We start from the raw sequence: 24,019 nt of genomic DNA on the forward strand, positions 1-24,019 counted from the left end.
TCTGGGACTCATGCTTTTGTGTACATGTGTATCAATTGACGTTAATATTCAGAAGCGTAAAATCCACTTTTGAGTGCCAGAAACAAAAAACCAAAGATAATGTATGAAGATAATTAATAAAAATATCGAAATCGTAACTCAAAGCATACGAAATGCTCGTTATATAAATTGACATGGACGGCCCTGCAAAAGATTTGCCCTACATATATGGCTTACATGTAATTTGTTTAAGGAAATGATTTGTTGATCATTTGCATCTAGGAGAATAATAAAACTGGTTTATTCATTTTCCCAATTCCTTGTCAATTAAAATAAAAGATCGAATACTATGCAGTTGATGAGAAAAGTTGGGCTTTTTCAAACGTGCCGGAAGGACATGCGAGGAAGAGAAGGATAAATTTAAAAAGTCAAAGTAGGAGAAGAGTGCTTTTTTCTTTTATACAAGTCGAGGTAAAAAGCTAATCAAAGTGAAGAAAATTATATACCACAACGTGAAATCCGCACGCTTTGATTCTTATTTATACGTAATATAGATACAGTTTTTAACTAATAGTTGGTCCTTATTTATATTTGGGAGACTTTGGATGCGGTCCCTAACTATGAATATTCTTTGACTGAAACCTTGTTTATTTTCAATTTTTGATTCAAGTCCCTAAAATTAATGTGATAATTTATTTATATGTATGTTACTATATTTTTTAAATTAAAAATTGAAATTTATAGTTGTTTATATTAATGAGATTTTAAATAAAAAACCATAATTTGTGGGATTAAAAATATTAAAATATAAATATACTATTGTGTGTGTGTGTGTCTATATATATATAAACATTGGTACATTCATCAAAATTAATAACAAAATTATTGTATCAAAACATGGGTACATTCTTCAAAATCATAAAAAAAATAAAAAAAAAAGATATTAGGCTTAATAAAATTAGTAAATTTCTTCGATTAAACTTAACATGGATATATTCTCAAATCAAAGAAAAAAGAATGTACCCATATAAGTTTAAAAATGGATTCGAAAAAAATTTGAATAGATTATATATATATATATATATATATATATATATCTATATTGGTATATTTAAGAATGAGTACATATAATTAGCATGGGTACATTTAGCAAAATTAAAAATGGGTACAAATAAATAAAAAAATATGGGTACAAATACAAATAAAACTTTATAAAATATGAGCACAAAAAGAAATTAATATATGGGTACAAATTAAAACTGAAAAGAAAATTGATACAAATTAAAAAAAGGTTGCAAATTAAAAATGGGTACAAACTAAAACTAAAAATATATGATAAAAAATTTAACCATAAATATAAATATACTAATTGTAACATTTTTAACATTAAATGAATATATTTTGAAATAAAAAATATTTAATTGTTGAAATAATTAATGATGCTATTAATATCAAGGACCTTGATCAAAAAATGAAAATGAATAAGGTTTTAATCAAAGGAGTAGCAAAAAGAAGAATGTGAACCTAATTTATCCTTTATATTTTTATGGCTGAGCATCTTATTTTAAATTTATTTAGATTATAGAGAATGAGATCCGAATTTACATGCAGATCAAAAAAAGATTACAATGCTCTAACTAAATTGATTAACGCACATCTCCTTCTATAATAGTCATCCTTCTTTGGATTCATGCATGTTAATTTCACATATAATTGAAATAATTATCGTATGTTTATAACTAGCTAGGATATACGACATGCATCTGTGGTGGTAGCACCACGTTTCATGCGCATTTGTTCACGCCTTTAATTGTTCTCTATAAGCCCCTATAAGCCCACACCAACTGATCTTAGTTAGTCTTCACAAGTCAATTTTACTTGCCTCTGTAAGCTTCTAATTAGATATATGGCAGAAGGGGGCCAAGGAACGTCACAGGTTTCAGCTGTTTCCGTGAATCTAAACGGAGATCGTGAAAATAGGGCGAAACCGGTCACAGTTTCGCTGCCTATGAACGGTGGAAATGGAACTTACAGCTACTGCAAGAACTCCTACTACCAGGTATATATAGTATAGGGGTGTGATATCCACACACTTCTTACACACCTTTCTAATTTTCGGCCGTCGGATCGGATGAATTGAAGAATATCAAATGACAGATATTAACAAGGGGTGTGTGAGAAGTAAAATGGAGTATGTGGATAGCACACCCTATAGTATATACCTATGTATGTAATATGCCAATATGTATTTATTTTGTGTGTATGTATGTGTGTGTGTGTGTGTATATATATGTATATATACATATATATGATGCATATATATATCACGGATGCATGAAATCCTTGCTATGTCACCCATGAGGGGATGACTTTTTTATTTATTTTTTGTTTGAGGTGAAAGGGTAGCGAATCGGTACATATTTTATCCAAGTGCTGGATGGACAAATTGATTGTTCCCAACTGTTCCAGATAATTAGCTAGTTATTAGAACAAAAAAATTTTGTCCTTGGATTCATACACAATCACATTAAAAATTGTAATTAAATAATCAAATTAGCTTAATTGAACCAATAATTTTTGCAGAAACCGTCCGCTGGACTTGAGAAGGGAAAAATCATCGAGGAAATTGAGCAGAAGCTTGATATGAAAAAGCTCTCCTCCTTTTCAAACACCATTCGTGTTGCAGACTTGGGATGTTCCACTGGACCAAACACTTTCATGATAATTCATGATATACTAAAAGCCATGCAACGCAAATACAAATCCCAATTATCCCAACCATGTCCCCATGATGATCAAATCCCAGAATTTCAAATCTTCTTTAACGACCTAGAGTCGAATGACTTCAACACCCTCTTCACCACTCTTCCACAAGACAGGCAATACTTTGCAGCCGGCGTGCCCGGTTCTTTCCATCTCCGTTTGTTTCCCGACTCGTCTATTCACTTTGTACATGCCTCATTATGTCTCCACTGGATCTCCAAGTCGCCGGAAGTATTGCAAAACAAGGCCTCTCCGGCCTGGAACAAGGGCAGGATTCACTACACAAGTGCACCGGATGAAGTAGTTGAGGTTTATGCGTCGCAGTTTGCCGAGGACATGGAGAATTTTCTGAATGCTAGGGCCAAAGAGCTTGTGCCTGAAGGAATGATGGTAATGAGCTTGTGCCTGAAGGGATGCCTTATTCAGAACTTCCAACGGGTATGTGGTACGATTCTTTACCGTCTGTCCTTGCGGATATGGCGAAAGGGGTATATAACTCATTACTTATCACCTCCGATAGTTTACATTGAAAGTTACCAATAATTAATTTTGATATGTGTGTTAAGAACATAATTAATGAAAAAAAGAGAGTAGAATTTCACATAGAGAAGTGATTTATGCACATCATTTGTTTTTTTTTTCTTTTTTCGCACAAATTAATTGAAAAGGACCGAAAATGAAATGACAACGAAACACTTTTACAGTCATTTATTATTTGTTTATTAATTTTTAATGAAATATTTATACTTTTTATTGACACAAAATCATATATTTTCCCCTTTTTTTTTCTCAAAGAAGAGTGTGTTTTAAAAAATATATATAAAACAAGTGTTGGACCACAAACTTCATCAAATAGCTTTCATATAAGAAAAAACATATACTATATAGTTAAAAGAAACATCACTAGAAAAGAACAATTGCATAAATTAATCACGTTGGGAATATGATGCATTCCGTTTCCTTCCATATGTAGGGAATAATTGAAGAAAGTAAAGTGGATTCCTTCAACTTGCCATATTATGCAGCCTTTGTAGAGGAGATGGAGGAGATAGTGGAGAAAAACGGGTGTTTTAGGATCGAAAGAATGGAGTCGTCAAACCAATCAGCATGGATGAAGGGTCCAGTTGACATACCAGTTTGGGTGAGGCATATGAGAGCTGCAATGGAAGGAATGACACTTTGGAAGTGGGGTTATGGATGAAATGTTCGGAAGATTGATCGATAAACTTGTAGGCATTTCCGAGCTCATAAACTCAAGATGCGGCAAGAAAACTCAGTTGCTTGCTGTTCTCAAGCATATAGGACTCTCACTATAACTAGAAATTCATGTTACTAGCTTCGTTTTATTCAAGAAATTAAATTATCCCAGAAGAGTGGTTTGTAGTCTGTATTTTAATTTTCTTTGTAGATATACACGCGTAAGGAATAACATTAAAAAGGTAATGGTTAGTGCTTGCCATATTCAAGGGGAAGCAATAGCACAATTTAATTTTCAATGCCACGTAAGAAAAACGCATTACCAATGAAAGCACAAATCAACCAAATTAGCACATTAAAAAATAGTGATAACATGTACAAAATAGCTAAGATCAGAATAAGGGCAATCGGTTAGCAATTGTGAGCCTTCAAACCAACATTCAAGTGTCAGAAACAAGAAACCGATGATCAATCTACTATACAACAAGCTGATGTCCTCAAAAGTTTTTACCATCAGCATAAATAATTTAACTTTGATTTCATCTTTGTTGAGAGGTTACCCCATCATCAAGAAACAAATATCAAATATTTCAACTTTCTCAACTCAAATGCAACCCACTCCGGAATTGGCGTTCTAGAGATGACATGTGTAGAGACCTTCTCATACTTGCTTTATCTTTTTTGATGAGGACGAGCTTGTCATAAACGCACCACGGAAAGCTGATGAAATGGTCACGATTCAGCCCCTCATTGTATGTGCCAAAATAATCAGGATGATATGTGACATGGTACCAAGCTGAAGCTTTTGCGTATACATCATCAGCTCCGGAATCTAGACCCGTTCCCTTCTCATTGAACCATGCCCGAGCTTCCTTTCTCAACGATCTCACAGCCATGTTTATAGAATCTGCATCCCGCCTCTTAGTGAAAGATTTTGACATTCTCATAACACTCCCACTAAGTATTTCAGCCTCTGTCTTGATCCCATAATAGTCCATCAGATTTCCCAACTTGTAATCGTAATTGCCTTTGTAATAGATAGCATCTTCAATGTAATCCTCAAAGCCATCAACTTCCATGTCAGGGTCGTATGACTGCTTTGCCACTTGACGAGTGAAGGATCTGATAGAGCTGTCATGAGGCGCAATGTCCTTCACCTCTTGAAAAAGCGCTCCGATCACATTGCATGATTGATAGGTGGGCTTGTCATGTTTTTCCATGAAATCTGGAAATTCCTTGACATATAGATGTGCAGGTATTACAGCTGGCACACCAGTTTTTGGAAAGTCAACGGCAATTGAGAACAGCTTTGCAAGCTCTATACATGGTTCGCTCATTGCTTTTAAAGTATCTTTGTCTGCAAAAACAGTGTGGGCATTGGCAATTATGCCCAAGCTATCGTTGACCATGTAGTTCACAAAATATTCCTCAACTTCCTGGACAAAAAGAAAATGAACACAAGTATAACGAGACAAGAACGGGAAGGTGAATTAAAGAATTTGAATCACTGAAGTGCAAAGACATCAGGAGATGCATGAAGATTCAAGTCATTAGTCCAAAGCTTTGAAGGATCTGTAGAGGGAATATCATTTACTAACCAATGTGATGTTGTATAGCCATTAACGGATTCCAGTATTCATTACCTCCATTGTGACGTCATGATCCAATTCGATACTTGGTGCTGGGGTATAATCCATAGGTTCGATTGGTCTCCGAGGAATCAATTCTTGGTCCCAACAGACAAAGTAGATATCTCCATCGAGATCACTTCCTGAACATTCATTTGGATGAGGCCTACCATTGTAAATAAGTTGCCAATCATTAAGTCATGTTTAAGCATAAGTTTTTCTATCGATTGTGCAGTATAAGTAAGGAACTTAAGAAATTATAACAAATAGCATCCACAGAGTAAGTCCAGCAAATTTCGAAACAAATAGCATCTACGAAGTATGGAACTTAAGTTGTCAACCAAAGGCTTAACAGTATGTGATTTATCTCATGCTGAATGATATCCACAACAGGTTGCATTAGATGACTGAAGTACACAGTGGTTATAAGCATGTTAACTGGAAGATATAACACTAATGAATTTAATCAAAGTATGTGGTCATGATTTCTGCTAATCTTTGCAAACCAATAAAGACATTGGATATTTGTGAACTAAATTTAAGAGTCAAGACCTTGTGATTCACTGTTGTAGAAGAACAAAAATATGTTTCTTACCTTGATCCTTTTTGTGGAAAAACTACACAATCCACCATATGGTGCAACTCGGGCACATTCACAGCCTTTAAAACACGTACATCACCAGGGTGTAAACACGGGTTCTTCGCAACAACCACCTTTCCTTCAATGAATTGCTGGTTTGAGGCACTTCCAGGATGTCTGTTACCAGAAAATTGCACAAACACCTCTCCATATTCCAATGTTCCGGTTTCATCTAGACATCCCATCATTGCTTGTCCATCTGGAATAAAGATTCTTGTTTTCAGCCGCAAATCTAGCAACTTTGATGCCCGAAATGTTTGCAGCATCATTGAAAGGAATGGTTCAACATCAGGTTTATAACCACATGTGAGCAATTCCTTCAGGATGTTAGTAGTCTCTCCTGGAGACATCAAATCCAAAGCCTCCTGTGCTTTTAGTGGGTCAGTCAATATAGCATTCAGTTGTTGTACAGCTGCCCTTTGTTTTTTCATGAAAACAAGATCTGGAACCTCAAGGGTAGATAAAAGAGTTATCAACTGGCGGTTCAGAAAACAAGGCTGATACTTGCTACATGCTAAAACATCCAACTTTGCGTTTTCTGATTCATACTTGGACATACTGTTCCTTAATGATAATTTCATTGATGATGTTGGATCAATGGCCACCACACCTTTGTAACCACCATATCGAATCTGAAAGGCAGATGGAGTAAACCCTTTATAGCCACATTTTAAGGCCACTTTCTTAGCAAAATCAGCAGATATTTTCCCAATCCCATCAGAGAAGACATATTTATTATGGACAATGTCGGGAATAACTTCAATTTCATGTCTGGCCACAGTCAAAGTTTCAGTGGACGAACCAAAGGATTGACCCAATCTAGCAGCGTACTTTGCCACATTTTTTATACGACAAAAATCTCCCATCCACTCTCTTATATCATCGGCTGTAAGTCCCCACCTTGAAGCAAACATCCACATAGAATTCTCCCGCAACTGGCTCGAAGAGAATGCAAGAAATTCATATTTCTTTTCACCAATTACTATGCCGTTTCTGAGAATAGAAAGAATCCTCAGGTAGAATTTGGTTTTCCCATCCTGATTTGTAGTGGACTTACGAGGAGACAAATCTGCCGAATAAATTTTTGCAAGCTCCTCTCCAACAAATGAAACACGAATGAAGTTATCAGTATCCATTGGGTAATTGCGTAGTACACGATTTGAGATATTGACTTCAGGACCACAATAATGTATTTGACATGATGTGATCTGGACTCTACGAACATACACCAACCCAGAATCTAAGGATATTACTGGTGATTTTGGTGGTTTCTTCAATCTGCGGTACTTCATATACTGCTCCTCAAGCCACATTGAAGGTTCATAACAGCTATCTCTTAAATTGTATAATTTATCTAGAGCATACTCTATGCATGCAAGGTCTCTTCTGCGTGCATCAACCAACTCAAAAAAATTATCACCAAGTTTTGGCCCAGGAAGCCACCCTTGCTGAACCAGGGAGTTTACCTTAAACAAGATATCATATGGAACACCAACACATTCAGGAGGACAAACCATGGCTCCCAGATCCGAGCAAGAAAAGGGGGGACATAATTCCGTGACAAGGTCCCTTAAAATCCCCTTGTACCCGGGAAAGTTTTCTCCAAAATCTGGAAGTTGGAGACCATAAGGAAGCTCCAAGCATAATGCAGAAGACTGCCCAATAGCGCATGATGGAGTGAAATCAGTTGTCCGGATCCATTGGTCATCAGGGGTTTCCCTGCAATAGTTCTGAAAAGGGTCTTCATATGCTTGTCCTGAAGAGTCTGCTTCTTTCTCGAAAATCCGAGGCGCTCCCAATAACTAATAATAGGAGGCAAATTCATTAAGAATCTTTGCTTCAAAGACGAGAAGATATAACATTTTTTCCAATTAAACAAACCTCAGTTTCTTTAGACAATGGTGTATCAACAATCATAAATTTTCTCAACATAGGAAAACATACAAAGATTGCATGCATTGATTAGCAAATTCAACATGTAGATGATACAAAGTTATCCAATCTTAAACATAAAAGGATTAGATGAATGACAAGAAATATTGGAACAAGAAAATCATTTTGATACCAACATTAACTGAAAGAAAACAGGTACCTGAAACAGAAGTTTCTTAGCAGTGTGACCACGTGGACTATACAACTCAGTCTGCCAAATGTTCTCATAGGAAAGTTCAAGCTTATATTCCACCTCATCATATTTCAGAAGACAAATTAATTTCCGTATTCTAATCCCAAAGTCCACTGAAACATTGTCCGAACACCAAAAATAAGATAGCTCTTCTTTTCCGGTCTTGCAACCAAAATACAATCCTAGATTTTGCAGACTGTGCAAAGCGGTTCTTGGCTTTGGTACAATATCATGATCCATCTTCCGGGACTTCAGATAGCTTTTCCCATACCACAGGTTTCCAGTGTTGGCCAAGGAATTAATAAACTCAGCATCATTGGCGGTTTCAAACTGAATAATAGCATAATATCTCCTTGAATTTTTGGCTTGTCTGTATCTCATAGCATAAACAGATCCTTTTCCAGTTTTTCTCTCCAGCCATTCAAAAACAGCTTCTGCAGATGCACCAGAAGGGAATCCAAACAACTGTATCGTCTTACCCATCTTATCATGTGAACTTCTTCACTGCATTTATGCTGCCAAATTATTGCAGGCTTAGAAATACACAAGAGTGGAATGCACTAGTAGAGTCATGGAACTTCAGAAACCAATAACCATACAGTCTTTATGAATTCAAGAACATCTCAAGAAAAAAAAAAACAGACCCTTTTGTTATGCACTTCACTTGCAGTTCAGACTTGAGAGATCAAGAGACATGCTTAATAACCATACACACAAAAAGTAGAGATTTTTCATTGAACTAAAGTAAACAGAAACTACCCAACACAACCAAAGAAGTTACCGATCCTAAATTTATTAAAAAAATTCGAAATATTGTTCCAGTGATGCAGGAAGAGTAAAGGACACAGATAAAGAAACCTTAGCTGCACAAAAACTTCATCAAACAAGAATTACAGCAACAAAAAACCCAACAAATCCAATAATTTGATGCCTCATGACAGAGAAGACAATAAAAAAGCAAAAATTAAAGAGAAAATTAACTCACATTGTTTCGTTGATGCAGGAAACGAACAGAACAAAGAGTGAAACCGAAGAGAAAAGAAAAGCTAGAGAGACCGAGCAGGAGAGAAAATTACCTTAAGAAAACGGCAACTAGCAAGGATACACACACAGATGCTGTTCGTTGTCAATCCCTAGTCACTCTCGCCCTCACCCACCACTGCCGGTATCAGCGAAAATAAATGTTTTTTTTTTCTTGCTTTAAGTGGACAAATCAGTATATTTATTATTTTTCTGGCTAATATCCTTGAAACAAAGGTCTAATGACGCGCGCAACTGATGTGGTCATGCCTAGCATTGTAGGACTCGATGTAGGTCTTTCCGCTACTTTGGCTTTCAAAAGCGGTCTTAAATTATCATTTATCACTACAGTTTAGTAGTATTTTTTTATTTGTAACTATAAAGTTTTAGGTTCAATGTTTGCCAAAAATGAGTTTAAACCACATTATTATTAATCAATTATGAGGTTAAGCTTACCCCCTATCTTAGTATAAACTAGTAATAGGCGCACACAAAGTGTGTGAGAAAATTTTTTATTTTTGTTTTTGAAATAGAAAGAGAGAGAAAGAGAGTGATAGAGAATGTGGGAGTGGAAAGTTTTTTTTATTTATATATATATATATATTTTTAATGAAAGATATATTAGGATTACATAAGTGAGGTTTTGAAAGAAAAAAAAACAAAATTAAGTTGTGTGAAATTACATTTTTGCTCTATATTTTTTATTCATGTTTTGTTTTAATTAGAGGGTTAAATTGGTAATTTCATTGGGTTTTGGTTGACAATTAGTGTTTTATTAATTAGTAGAGATAATACTAGCATATGGGCACATATAAAGTGTGTTAGAAAATTTTTTATTTTTGTTTTTGAAATAGAAGGAGAGAGGAAGAGAGTGATAGAGAATGTGGGAGTGAGAAAATTTTTTTTTTTTTTAATTAGAGATATGTTAGGATTGCATGTAGGTAAGGCTTTGAGAAAAAAAACAAAATTTGATTGTGTGAAATTATATTTCTGCCTCATATTTCTTATTCATATTCTGTTTTAATTAAAGGATTAAACAGCTAATTTCATAGAATTTTGGTTGACAATAAGTGTTTTATTAATTAATAGGAATTATTTATTCAAAAAAATAAAAATAACTTTAAATTTATAATGCTACAATTTAATGATATTTTTTCATAATAAAAACTAAGTTCATAAATTAAATAAAAAGCAAACCTTATGTTAAAATCCGGACAAAAACAATAAGACGAGGGCCCAAAAACATAATTGGTTCAAAATTTCAAGGAATTTAATTGAACAATCACTTCCAAGAAAATTTGCGATCCAAAACATATTTTTTAACGGAAAAAAAGGGTAATTGGGGACCCGCAAAAGTGAGGGATTGACCTTGAGTCCTCACAGAACTTAAAAGTGAAGTCAAAAGGTATAACTTGCCTGGGAAGGAATTGGAACGACATACTGTCATTTTTGTTAATAATCGGTAGAAAAAATATTTCAATTTACAACATTTTTAGTCGTTTTAAAAGTATTTTCAAATCAATTTTAAAAATTGTTATAAATGTTTCACCTAAAAAAGAAGTTTGCTAAGAAAATAATAAAAACAAAGAGCGTGCATAACCTAGATGTAGACTAAATTGATTGCTTATCTGATCAATTACACTTGGAAAATATTTGACACATATTTATCTTCATACTAAATATTGTTGAACAATGTAAACTCACAGTAAAACTTGACAGAACAATTCTTAATTACACCGAAGTCTTTTATGAGAAAATACATCATATGTTGAGCCATGCAGATTGTGAAATTGAGACAGAATTGTGGTGCTCGTCTCGCACCGGCTTGACCTAGAGTTACAAACAGGAGAAGAGTAGCTCAATTTGCGTGTGTGAGAAAAATTGGATATGGTTGTCGTCACAAAATCAGCAGCATGCAAGGGCTTCTTGTGTTGGCCAGAGATAGAAAACTTGAGTGTCCGGTTGTAGAGAATGACAAGACCAGCGAAGAGCCTAACAGCGTACTCAGCAATCTCCTCGGACTCGTATTCTGCAAACGCGTAACCTTTAGGTCTATCGGTTTCTTTGTCCCGAGGAATGTGCAGGTCGACCACCCTCCCTGCCTGAATTAATATATCGTACACAGCTCTTTCACTCACTCGCTCCTCCAAATTACCTATATAAACGCAGCACCTAGATTTTGACTCGACGGTGTTGGACATGGTGGTGGAACCCTAGCTAGCTCGAAACTAACGACGTATTGTGCAAAAACCAACGCGCCTTCTGCTTCGTTAGTTTGAAGAGACTATCTGATGGTTGTAGTAATAGGAGGTGGTACGTCCTTTGCTTTATATTGTGATCGCTGATTCCGACTTGGAGTCGGGTTCCTTGTGTAAAAGGAATGAAACGTTTCTTCTCCTTCCTCCTCCGGGAATTAGGACAAGAGAAGAAACCTCTATAGTAATTATCAAATTTTACTTTTACTTTTACTTTCACTAATAGTAGTAAAATACTATATTTGGTTAAGAGTTAATTTTACATCTATTGCTCAATTTTAGTCATTTTTCCGAAAAGCTGGGAAGATTCATAAGTGCACTTTAGCCTCTTTTTGATCAACATTGTGTGATTTATCAAAGTTAAGAATCGAACTCAATACGTGCTACATGAGACATAGGGTCTAAAATTCATTTACAATTACCAATTTGGTCTCAAGGTACGGAATAACTAGTTACACCAAAAGATGTGGTCAATACACCCAAAACCACACCTGTAACCCAAGTTAATTCATGAGGTTTTTTAAAGCCACCGGTGAGATACACGCAAAATACGTGCAGGATCAGCATTATGACCATCATATTTGCCGACCATCAATGAACTGATCGGATTAACCAACCAAAATAAGCTTCAGTCATTATATATTGAACAGAAGCAAAGGTCTCTGTAACGATCAGATGATAATAAAAAGTCATAACAAACCCGGTTGCTACTTGTACTAAAAAACAAGTAAGCGTAATTTCCTCTAGACAACAAGTAAGTGCAATTGCCTGAATCTTAAGACGATCTTCGAACCAATAATATATTTTATTGAGATAGGTAAATCAAGGGGACTTCCCCCTGAAACATCCAAATACTCTTGTGATGGATGTGTAATCTAAAGTTTGAAATTTATTAATTCTTTGATTTATGATCCTTTTTTTTTTCCTTTTTTCTTTTTTGAAGACACTAAAGAATAGAGCCGCACGATAATTTTTGTCGTCTTGTGCCTACTGTTTTCTTTTTTGGCGTATAGTGAAGTGATAGATTTGACTCCATGAAGTGACCTTGAAGACGACAGATGTTGAACTTCCCAAGCAAGGACTTCCAAGGAGCAATTCAGTGTGCACCTCCCTACTAGACTAGCAATATCCAAGAAGTTGACATCGAACTCTTCGTTGAAATGAGTTCAATTTACGTTTCACATAGGGATAAAAAATTATATTTACTAAATTATCTGTTAATCTTAAAAACTATATGCAAATGACTAATATTTATTATTATTTTGAGAGTTGAATGAATTTGACTCACCACAAAAGAGGCAGGCATATAGCGTTTACAGGATTGTAAATGCCGAAATGCAGATGAAAATTAAAAATGCTAATGACAGTGTAATTACAATCATCGGAAGTTAATTAAAATAAACCGAGGCAAATGACGAGGGAACTAGAACCCTTGACAGTCATACTTAAATTTAACAAACTTCAACAAAACATAACAACATATTCATAAGGGAAAGCACACCACTACCTAAGACCCCTCTGCCAATTTCCCGCCAAACACATGATTCCGACATTGTCAAGTGCGATCCCGCTCCGATAACACATAGGTGAGGAATTCCTCGTACTTATTTGTCCTCTTGATCTGGAGAATCTTGTCGAAAACACACCACGGAAAGCTGAGGAAATGATCCCTTTCCATTCCCTTGTTGCAGCGACCCCAGTAACCAGGATGATACGTAACATGGTACCAAGCTGATGCTTTCGCTGCCCATACATCATCGGTACCAGTGCTGGAATCCGACTGCGTCGCATTGAACCAGGTCCTAGCTTCCTTTATCAGTGACCTTACGGCGTAATTAATTGGCTCCAAGTCGTTTCTCCTGTTGAAAAATTTCGACACTGAAGTGATGTTCCCACTTAGTATATCTGCTTCAGTTTTGATGCCGTAGTAATCCATCAAATTTCCCAGCTTGTAGTCATACTCCCTTTTGTAGTTGATGGCATCATCGATGTAATCTTCGAAACCGTCTACCTCCATGTCGGGATCATAGCACTTCGAAGCCACTTCCGCGGTGAAGGATTTAATTGAGCTTGAATGCGAATGTGATTTAAGCTCAACATTCTTCACCTGCCGGAAAAGCTTCCCAATCACACGCCTGGACTTGTACATAGGTTTGCCAACCTTTTCCATGAAATCTGGGAATCGTTCGGCACGTAGCCAGCGCGGCACTTTCACAACCATGCCTGTTTTTGGAGAGTCAACAGCATCGGAACCGAGCTTGGCGAGCTTAAGACATTGATGACTCATGGCCTTCTTTGAATCTCCGTCTGCGAAGGCAACATGTGCATGTGAAATGATCCCTAAAGTGTCATTCACTATGTAGTTTGTAAACGACTCTGCAACCTCCTGTAACAAACATAACAGAACACCAAACGCTGAATGAACAAGGCAGAATCGCGATTCATCTAATGAATATCGTTTCCTATAAAAAAAGGCCGAAACAGAATATGTTTTGAAGTATGATAAGCTACATTGTACTTGATAAATTGAGTAATACCTCCATTGTAACTTCATGATCCAATTCAATAGTTCGTGCTGGGGTATGAATCATCGGTTCAATTGTCCGACGCGGAATTAGATCAGAGTCCCAACTAACAAAGTAAGGATCTCCATCTAAATCTCCTCCCGCGCATTCATCAGGATGAGGTCTAGTTCAACAAAAAAGAATAGGCAACAAATTATTGTCGAACAGAGGAACACTGATATGCAGACGCAATCAGAAACAAAATTTTTTATTTCATATACTAAAAGATTTGAGAAAGTTACATACCTCTTTCCTTTTTGAGGAAAAACTACACAATCCACCATGTGGTGCAATGCGGGCACGTCCACAGCTGTAAGAACGCGAACATCTCCTGGGTGTAAACAGGGGTTTCTAGCAACTACAACTTTCCCCATCACAGTAAAATGGTCTTCGCTTGTAGTAGTGCTGCCAGCGCCACTTGAGATCGAAGAGTGAGAGCATTGCACAAACACCTGACCATATTTCAATGTCTTGGTTTCATCTAGACATCCCAACAACAATCTTCCCTTTGGAACAAATATCCTTGTTTTGGTTCGCAATTCCACAAGCTTAGATGCACAGAATGCTTGCAGCATCAATGACAGAAATGGCTCCGCATCTGGCTTGTAACCACTCAAAAGCATTTCCTCCAAAACGTCTGTGGCCTCCCCTTGAAATATCGTTTTAAGAGCTTCCAGTGCTCTTAAAGGGTCAGTTAGAACACCTTGCAGTTTCTTCAAATCCTGGTTTTGCTTTTTCTGAAAAACATAATCCGGGACTCCGAGTGTGGACAAAAGGGTGATCAGTTGACGATTGAGGAAACAAGGCTGGTTCCTGCTCCACTGGAGAACATCTAGCGCTGTGTTTTCGGATTGGTACTTGCACATGCTCTCTCTCAAAGCCAAGTTCTTTGACAATGTCGGATCAACTGCCACAACGCCTTTATAGCCACCTCTACGAATTTGAAACACTGATGGAGTAGAACTGATCCCACACTTTCTTGCCACCTCGTCAGCAAATTCAACAGATATCTTCCCAATTCCATCAGAGAAACAATATTTGACTCCGCCTCTTCTGATTTCTACATCAGGAATGAGTTCGATTTCATCCTTGCCGACACTAAAAGTCTCCAGGGAAGAGCTAAAAGCCTGGCCCAATCTAGCACCATACTTTGCCGCATTTCTGATGTTGCTAAAGTCCCCCATCCAGTTTCTGATGTCTTGTGCGGTGAGCTCACTTCTTGACGCAAACATCCACACAGAATGATCGTGTAACTGACTTGATGAGAAGGCAAGGAACTCAAACTTCTTGTCACCAATGACTATTCCATTTGTTAGAGTAAAAAGTATCCTTTCATAAACTCTAGTTCTCCTTTCCTCATCTGCAGAAGTGTTACAATTTGTGCGCGGGCACAAATCTTTTGAATGCAACTTACCCAAGTCCTCATCCACGAAAGAGACACGAAGAAAATTATCAATATCTTGAGGGTAATTTCGTAGAACACGATTGGAAAGATTTACCTCGGGACCACAGAAATATACTTTAGATGGTGTGACTTGAACCCTGTGCAAATACACCATCCCATCATCTAAAGAAATAGCAGGCGGCTCTGGAATTCTCCTGTAGGCCATGTACTCTCTGTATTGATCACAAAGCCAAGTCACGGGATCATAGCAGCGCGTTTTCAAGCAGAACAGTTTGTTCAGGGCACACTCTATGTGTTCAATTCTTATTCTGCTTGGATCAACGAGCGTATAAAACATAGCATCAAGAGCTTGCCCCGGAACACATCCATGCTGAACCAAGGAATTTATCTTGAACAGGATTTTGTATGGCAAGCTAATGCCCACTGGCGGACCAACAATTGGTACAAGATCTGAATTACGGGAGAAGACATTACCTCTCTCCAGAGCGAAGCGTCCTTCATTTTCTTGGTAATGAAGAAAACTATCGTGTAAATTTGGAAGCACAGAATCATATGGAAGTTCCAAACATACGGCAGAAGATTGGCCAATGCAGCAAGATGGAGTGAAGTCAACTTCGCGCACCCAGTTTCTGTTAGAAACTTGCTTCAAAATCCGAGGAGCACCAAGTAACTAGCAAGAGAAAGAAGAAACGAAAACAAAATATTAGACAATTTACCCAAATGCCACATATAACATAGAAAATTCTGCCATCTTTAAGGACTATATCATTTTGTTTCAACATTTAACAGTCAAATTCTTCATGCTGAAGCAATGAAGTACGAGATCAGATGTAATGCTATTATGCAGGAGGAACTAGTACATAAGTCAAAATGATGATCGGCTAAGTTTTGTTCTTGTTCGATGTAATAAAATGGTTGAATTAAGCATTTAAACTAACCAGCTTATGAACCATGATCACTAGCTAAATCATGTAGTGAATCACAGATCACAAGTCACAACTGTATGCTTATAAGTTTATAATAAAGAAGCAAAACGAGAAAATTTTGGCGGACAAACCTGGATTAGAAGAAACTTTCGAAGCTGGCCAGGAGGACAATGCAGCTCAATCTCGCGAATACTTTCAGCGGAGATCTCAAGCTTGTATTCATCTGAATCATAACAGAATAACAAGTACATTTTCTTAAATTCCATCCCGAAACTCACTTGAACTTCCGATGTTGTCCACAGCACAGAAAAGCGTTCCTCGGAAACCAGGCATCCGAAGTGCAGCTTTAGAAGCTCAATGGTGTGTTCAGGCTTCCATTTTCTCGCTTTCAGATAAGAGTCCTCATCATACCAAAGGAGCCGCGCATCGGCTAATGGGATAATTTTTTCAGCAGATTCTGCATGGGTGAACTTAACTATGGCAGACGCTCTTGAGTTTCTGTCCTTCGGGGGAAAAACCTTCACATCAGAAACAGATCCTTGTCCAGTGTATTCCTCCAGAAACGCTGCCACTGCTTCCGGAGACTCGACGGAGGAAAATCCATACAACTTAATTGTCATAAGACTCATGTTGAATTGATTAGCGTTGATAGAAACTATGCTGTTTCAGACCACAAACTGAGTTAGTAGCTATAAACTTATTGCAGTATCTCTGCATAAAATACTTGAAATTGAACAAAATGATCAGTAATGCAGCAAATGAGAAGAGTAACGATATTTAGACGCACAAAAGTATGCACTTACTGACACTCTCACGATCGATAGAGCACCCAATGTCAGTTTTCTGTGTCTAAATAACCTTGAATTTGAAACGAAGGCACTGATATTATTACCAACAACTGATGCTCTGTAAGAAGCAAAGCTCACGAAGTCGGTATATATACTGATAGGAAAGTGAAAAGCACAGAAGTGACTTCGAATCACTTGTCATGGCGGTTGAAGCTGGGAAAAGAAAAGAAAAGAGAGGAAGAAAAACTTGCCATGGCAGTTATCTTTTTTTCACCTTTCCTTTTTGGTCAAGGCGTCAACGATCCCCTCTTTCGCAGCAATAGCAGGTATCAAACTGTATTGTGGAGGGTGAATGAAACTCGACGTTTTGCGTGTAAGGGTTAATCACAATTATATAGTTTTTTTACTCACAATTTATTTAGTTTTTTACTTGCAATTTATTTTACATCGACCATTACTTATACTTTTATTTAGTATGTACATGGTTAAAGAATGCGTACATGCAAAATGAATATACAAACAAAATGTGTATATCAAACATACCTACTCGTATTTTAAATATTTTTAAAATTTTGTAGTTAGAAAATTGATTTAGACAAACATTTCTTTTCCAAGTCATTAGGTTGAACAAATAAAAAGAAAATAAAAAAAAGTGTGCAAAAAATAAAAAAATGTGCCATCGTTAAATAAATTTGAGAACCTTCTGTGAAGTTTAGCTCCAACCCTGAGGACTTTTCTTTATGTCGACCAATCATGAGGACTTGGCCCCTTGGAGAAGCTTTGGCTACGAATCTTCTACGATCTCACATGAGGGGTAATTTGCTCCCTTGGTAAACAAGGTTTGGACAAGATAGAGATATACTCACTGACTTGGCCCTTTGGAGAAGCTTTGCCTAAGAATCTTCTAGAATCTCACATGAGGGGTACTTTGCTCCCCAGCTTGTAGTCAAACAATTACACGACAAGCAAAATAACACCCGCTTGTTTAGGTTATTGGCATCAACATACAATATCAATCAAGAAAAATAAACAGAGACTTCCGGCGAAGCCTTAGAAACTTCCGGTGGAGCTTCGAGTGGGTACTCCTCAGTGGAACACCGGACAAACCACCACATAGGCTTTTTCCTTGTTCTATTGCGATGATCAAACTAAAAAGAACTCGTCGGTGGAATTTGTGCAGGAAGTCGTCGGAACAAACTCGCCGGTGCAATTGATGTAGAAGGTTTAGGGTCAGTGATAAAACGGCTAGGGCTGAGTTTTTTAGATGAGAAACGTTAAGCGACTCTCTTAAAAATGTAACTCTTCATACACTATATGCCGCTTCATGTTTTTTTGCACTATGTTTTATAATGTTGGCATGAAAATTAATATTAGAGTGTGAGGTGTTATGGAGTTTATGAAGAGTCCACTTCTAAGAGAGAGTCCTATTAGCGGTTCTCGAAATGAGGTTGGGCACTTGAAAACTTCCGAGAGATGAATGAATTCGACTCGCCACAAAGGAAGCTCATAACGTTTACAAGATTGTGAATAACAAAATGTAGATGAAAACTTAGAAATGCTGATCACAACGTATTTACAATCAATCAGAAAGTAACTAAAATAAACCGAGGCAAATGACAAGGGAACTAGAACCCTTGACAGCCGTACTTACATGGACTTTTAACAGCGTAAACAAAACATAACAAAACATAATCATTTGGGAAAACGCATGCTTCTGAATTTGTCAAGGAGGACGCTGCTTTGATCAGCCATAGGCAAAGAATTCCTCATACTTGTTTTGTCCCTCTTGATCTTGATGAGCTTGTCGGAAACACACCACGGAAAGCTGAGGAAGTGATCCCTTTCCATTCCCTTGTTGCAGCGACCCCAGTAAACAGGATGATACGTAACATGGTACCAAGCTGATGCTTTCGCTGCACATACATCATCGGTATCAGTGCTGGAATCTGACTGCGTAGCATTGAACCAGGTCCTAGCTTCCTTTTTCAGCGACCTTATGGCGTAATTGATTGACTCCAAGTCCTTTCTCCTATCGAAAAATTTCGACACTGAAGTGATGTTCCCACTTAGTATATCTGCTTCAGTTTTGATGCCGTAGTAATCCATCAAATTTCCCAGCTTGTAGTCATACTCCCTTTTGTAGTTGATGGCATCATCGATGTAATCTTCGAATCCATCTACCTCCATGTCAGGATCATAGCACTTCGAAGCCACTCCCAAGGTGAACGATTTGATTGAACTTGAATCTGAATGCGATCCAAGCTCAACATTTTTCACCTGTCGGAAAAGCTTCCCAATCACACGTTTGGACTTATACGAAGGTTTGTCAACCTTTTCCATGAAATCCGGATATTGTATGGCACGTAGAGAACGCGGCACTTCCACTACCACGCCGGTTTTTGGGGCGTCAACAGCATCGGAACAGAGCTTTGCGAGTTTCATACATTGAGCACTCATAGCCTTCTGTCGCTCTCTGTCTGCAAAGACAGTATGTGCATTCGAAATGATCCCCAACATGTCGTTCACTATGTAGTCTGTAAACGACTCTGCAACCTCCTGTAACAAACGCAACAGAACACCAAATGTTGAATGAATAAAGGCAGAAACACATGTGTACAATATGTTTTGAAGGAAGGATAGGCGGCTACATTGTACGTATTATATTGAGTAATACCTCCATTGTAACTTCACGTTCTAATTCAATAGGTCGTTTTGGTGTGTAATTCATCGGTGGACAATTCCGAGGTGGAATTAGATCAGAGTCCCAGCTAACAAAGTAGAAATCTCCATCTAAATCTCCTCCTGAGCATTCATCAGGATGCGGTCTAATTCAACGAGAGAAAAAAAATAGTGAGTACGTAAACAATTTAAGGCAACAAATTATTGCGAAACAGAGAAACACTACTATGAAGATGCAATCCAAAATAAATTTGTAATTTCATCGACTACAAGATTTGAGAAAGTTAACATACCTCTTTCCTTTCTGCGGGAAAACTACACAATCCACCATATGGTGCAATTCCGGCACGTTCACCGCTGTAAGAGCACGAACATCTCCCGGGTGTAAACACGGGTTTCTAGCAACTACAACAGTCCCGTTCACAACAAAATTGTCTTCGCTCGAAGTAGTGTTGCTGTGAGTACCAGTGGAGATCACGCGGTGAGAGCATTGCACAAATACCTGACCATATTCCAATGTTCCCGTTTCATCCAGACATCCCATCATTGACCTTCCATTCGAAACAAATATCCTTGTTCTCGTCCGCAGTTCCATGAGCTTGGATGCACAGTAGGCTTGTAGCATCAATGACAGAAATGGTTCTGCATCTGGCTTGTAACCACACAAAAGCATGTCCTTCAAAACGTCTGTGGCCTCCCCTTGAAATATTGTTTCGAGTGCTGCTTTTGCTCTTGATGGGTCAGTTAAAACGCCTTCCAGTTGCTTCAAAGCCTGTCTTTGCTTCTTCTTAAAGACATGATCTGGGACTCCAAGGGTGGAGAAAAGGGTGATGAGTTGACGATTGAGGAAACAAGGCTGGTACGTGCTCCATTTGAGAACGTCAAGTGCTGTGTTGTTGGATTGGTACTTGCGCATGCTCTCCCTCAGTGCCAATTTCTTTGACAATTTTGGATCAACTGCCACGACACCTTTGTAGCCACCTATACGAATTTGAAATGCTGATGGAGTAGAACTTCTTCCACACTTTCTTGCCACCCTTTCAGCAAATTCAGCAGATATCTTCCCGATTCCATCAGAGAAACAATATTTGACTCCCCTCCTTTTGATTTCTACATCAGGAATGAATTCGATTTCATCCCTATCGACATTAAAAGTCTCCCTGGAAGAGCTGAAAGCCTGGCCCAACCTAGCACCATACTTCGCCACATTTCTGATGTTGCTAAAGTCCCCCATCCAATTTCTGATGTCTTGCGCGGTGAGCTCACTTCTTGACGCAAACATCCACACCGAATGCTCGCGCAACTGACTTGATGAAAAGGCAAGAAACTCAAACTTCTTGTCACCAATGACAATGCCATTTCTTAGAGTAGAAAGTATCCTTTTATAAACTCTAGTCCTCCTGTCCTCTTCTGCTGAAGTGTTACACTTTGTGTGCAGACATAAATCTTTGGATCGTATCTTACTCAAGTCCTCATCCACAAAGGAAACACGAAGAAAATTATCAAGATCTTCAGGATATTTTCGTAGAACACGGTTCGAAAGATTTACCTCCGGACCACAAAAGTAGACTTTAGATGGTGTGACTCGAACCCTGTGCACATACACCGTCCCATCATCTAAAGAGATAGCAGGCGACTCTGGAATTCGCTTGCACTCCTGGTATTCTCTGTACTGCTGTAAAAGCCAACTGACGGGATCATAGCAGCGTGCTTTCAACCGAAACAGTTTGTCCAGTGCACACTCTATGTATTCAATTCTTATTGTGCTAGGATCAACCAGCTTATAAAAATAAACATCAAGAGCTTGCCCCGGAACACATCCATGCTGAACCAAGGAATTTATCTTGAACAGGATTCTGTATGGCAAGGTAATGCCCACTGGTGGACCAACAATCGGAACATGATCTGAATTACACGAGAAAGTGGTACCTCTTTCCAGCTCGAAGCATCCTTCATTTTCTTGGTAATGAAGAAAACAATCACGTAGATTTGGAAGCACAGAACCATACGGAAGTTCCAAACATACGCCAGAAGACTGGCCAATGCAGCACGATGGAGTGAAGTCAACTTCCCGCACCCAGTTTCCATCAGAAGCTTGCTTCAAAATCCGAGGGGCACCAAGTAACTAGCAAGAGAAAGAAGGAAGGGAGGGAAAATAAATCAGCCATTTACCCCAAGTGCCACATTACATAGTAAATTATGGTATTTATAAGGAAGATGACAGGTTGTTTCATGATATTCGGCAGTTACTAGTAATCTTTCACACATGGTTTAATTAAACTTCTATATTAATCAACTTTTGAAACTTTGATCACTAGCTAAATTTAAAAGTTACAATCGTACATTTCATAGCAAAATCTAAAGCAATGATTCACAAATTTCAGCTGCATCATTGTACTAAAGAAATAGCAAAAAACTGAGAAAATGTGACCGACAAACCTGGATTAGAAGATACTTCCTAAGCTGATCGCGCGTGCTATGTAGCTCCATCTGGCTAATACCTTCTGAGGAGACCTCGAGCTTGTATACAGCAGAATCATAAGAGAACGAGAAGTAGATATTCTTAAATTCTGTCCCAAACTTCACTTGAACATCCGGTGCTGTCCAAAGAACAGAAAACTGCTTCTCGGAAACCAGGCATCCGAAGTGCAGCTCTACAAGTTCCATGTTGTGTTCAAAGTTATCAACCTTCCATTTCCTAGCCTTCAGATAAGAGCCCCCATACCACAGGCGACGGTCATCAGCTAATGGGATTATTATTTCAGCAGATTCTGCTTGTGTGAACTCAACTATGGCGGATGCTCTTGATTTTCCATCTTTCGGGGGACGAACCTTCACTTCAGAGACTGTTCCTTCTCCGGTGTATACCTCCAGAAACGCCTTCACAGCTTCTGGTGACTCGACGGAGGAAAATCCATACAACTGAATCGTAGTATTAACCATGTTGATATTGTTGATGGCAACTGCTGTTTCACAAGTTCAAATTGAACTCAGTAACTATGAACTCATCACACTTTCTCAATGCATAAAATTACTTGAAATAGAATAAAATGATCAGTAATGCAGCAAATGAGAAAAGAGGAACGATATTTAGACGCACAAAATGATACACTTGCCAACACAATCTATTAAAATGTGACGGACTTTGTATCTAAATAGAATTATCGACGAGAAAAAGAGTGGTACCTTGAATTTGAAATATGTATGAGCACTGAGATTATTACCGACAAAATTAACGCTGCTGTGTTGTGAGGAGCAAAGCTAATGAAGCTCACATATATATAGGTCCATCATATGCACTGTAACTAACTTGTAATTGCAGTTGTAGCAGAATAAAAGAAGAAACCTTGTACTTGCAGTTGTAGCAGAATAAAAGAAGAAACCTTGCCACTCCAGTTATCCTAGTTACACTTTCCTGTGTGTCTTCCTGTCAAGCAAGAGATTTTTCAGTGTGTTTGGAATACGGAATGGAATACCACATTTCATTATACCATTAAAGAAAAGTTTTTTTTTTATGTCCCTCTAATTATATAATGACATGTGGTGTTCTGCTCCGTATTCCGGACACACTAAAATATCTCTCCTATTGTGAAGATCACACCGCGTTCCGGACACAATAGAACGTAGCAAGATCATGATAGATTGGTTTGTTTGTTTGTTTAATCATAATTTATTTAAAGAATAACGCTATAATTACACATTATGAACCTTTTTATTTATATGTTTTTAGTAAAACAATAAAATTAATAGGTTAGATATTTAGTTGTTAAAGGGAGGAGAATGGACTAGGATCGAACTTCCACCAGATTGAAAAGGCATAATTGTTTTTAGCACAACTACATTACCATTACATGTAAGATTATTTGTATTTTAATAAGTTTGAAATTCCTAGTTTTGTACTTAAAAAGTTCAAAAGTCAAATTGGTGTTATAGGGCGATTATATCTTAATTGAGCTCCTAATGACGAATTGAACAATATGGCCTGGAACCTTCTGGAAGTTTTGGACCAATCCTAAGGTAAGCCCTGGGGAGAAGTTTTGACCAAGAACC

The 24,019-nt window shown here is 37.7% G+C and overlaps 3 protein-coding genes and 2 pseudogenes across 3 annotated transcripts; 1 reads left to right on the top strand and 4 right to left on the bottom strand.

Annotated features, from left to right (window-relative positions):
• The first annotated feature begins 1,885 nt into the window (after positions 1 to 1,885).
• LOC137731200 (loganic acid O-methyltransferase-like) lies at positions 1,886 to 4,058 on the top strand (annotated as a pseudogene).
• Positions 4,059 to 4,214: 156 nt separating this feature from the next.
• Positions 4,215 to 9,537, bottom strand: LOC137731191 (probable RNA-dependent RNA polymerase 1). The gene is made up of 5 exons (XM_068470293.1): positions 9,409 to 9,537; positions 8,300 to 8,847; positions 6,163 to 8,009; positions 5,583 to 5,733; positions 4,215 to 5,375 (listed from the first exon to the last, which is right to left on the bottom strand). Exons 2-5 carry the CDS (start codon positions 8,813 to 8,815, stop codon positions 4,539 to 4,541), a joined length of 3,351 nt encoding a protein of 1,116 aa, XP_068326394.1. The 5' UTR covers positions 8,816 to 8,847; positions 9,409 to 9,537; the 3' UTR covers positions 4,215 to 4,538.
• Positions 9,538 to 11,079: 1,542 nt separating this feature from the next.
• On the bottom strand, positions 11,080 to 11,553 carry LOC137731204 (uncharacterized). Its single transcript, XM_068470308.1, has one exon. The coding sequence runs from the start codon at positions 11,551 to 11,553 to the stop codon at positions 11,080 to 11,082; it is 474 nt and encodes a 157-aa protein (XP_068326409.1).
• A 1,359-nt stretch (positions 11,554 to 12,912) lies between these two features.
• LOC137732412 (probable RNA-dependent RNA polymerase 1) lies at positions 12,913 to 17,133 on the bottom strand (annotated as a pseudogene).
• A 1,779-nt stretch (positions 17,134 to 18,912) lies between these two features.
• Positions 18,913 to 23,297, bottom strand: LOC137731005 (probable RNA-dependent RNA polymerase 1). The gene is made up of 4 exons (XM_068470040.1): positions 22,409 to 23,297; positions 20,263 to 22,094; positions 19,965 to 20,115; positions 18,913 to 19,846 (listed from the first exon to the last, which is right to left on the bottom strand). The coding sequence occupies exons 1-4, from the start codon at positions 22,910 to 22,912 to the stop codon at positions 18,983 to 18,985; spliced, it is 3,351 nt and encodes a 1,116-aa protein (XP_068326141.1). The 5' UTR covers positions 22,913 to 23,297; the 3' UTR covers positions 18,913 to 18,982.
• Between the last annotated feature and the right edge of the window lie 722 nt (positions 23,298 to 24,019).

This window comes from Pyrus communis, chromosome 4 (genome assembly GCF_963583255.1).
Source record: "Pyrus communis chromosome 4, drPyrComm1.1, whole genome shotgun sequence".
NCBI classification, from domain to species: Eukaryota; Viridiplantae; Streptophyta; class Magnoliopsida; order Rosales; family Rosaceae; genus Pyrus; species Pyrus communis.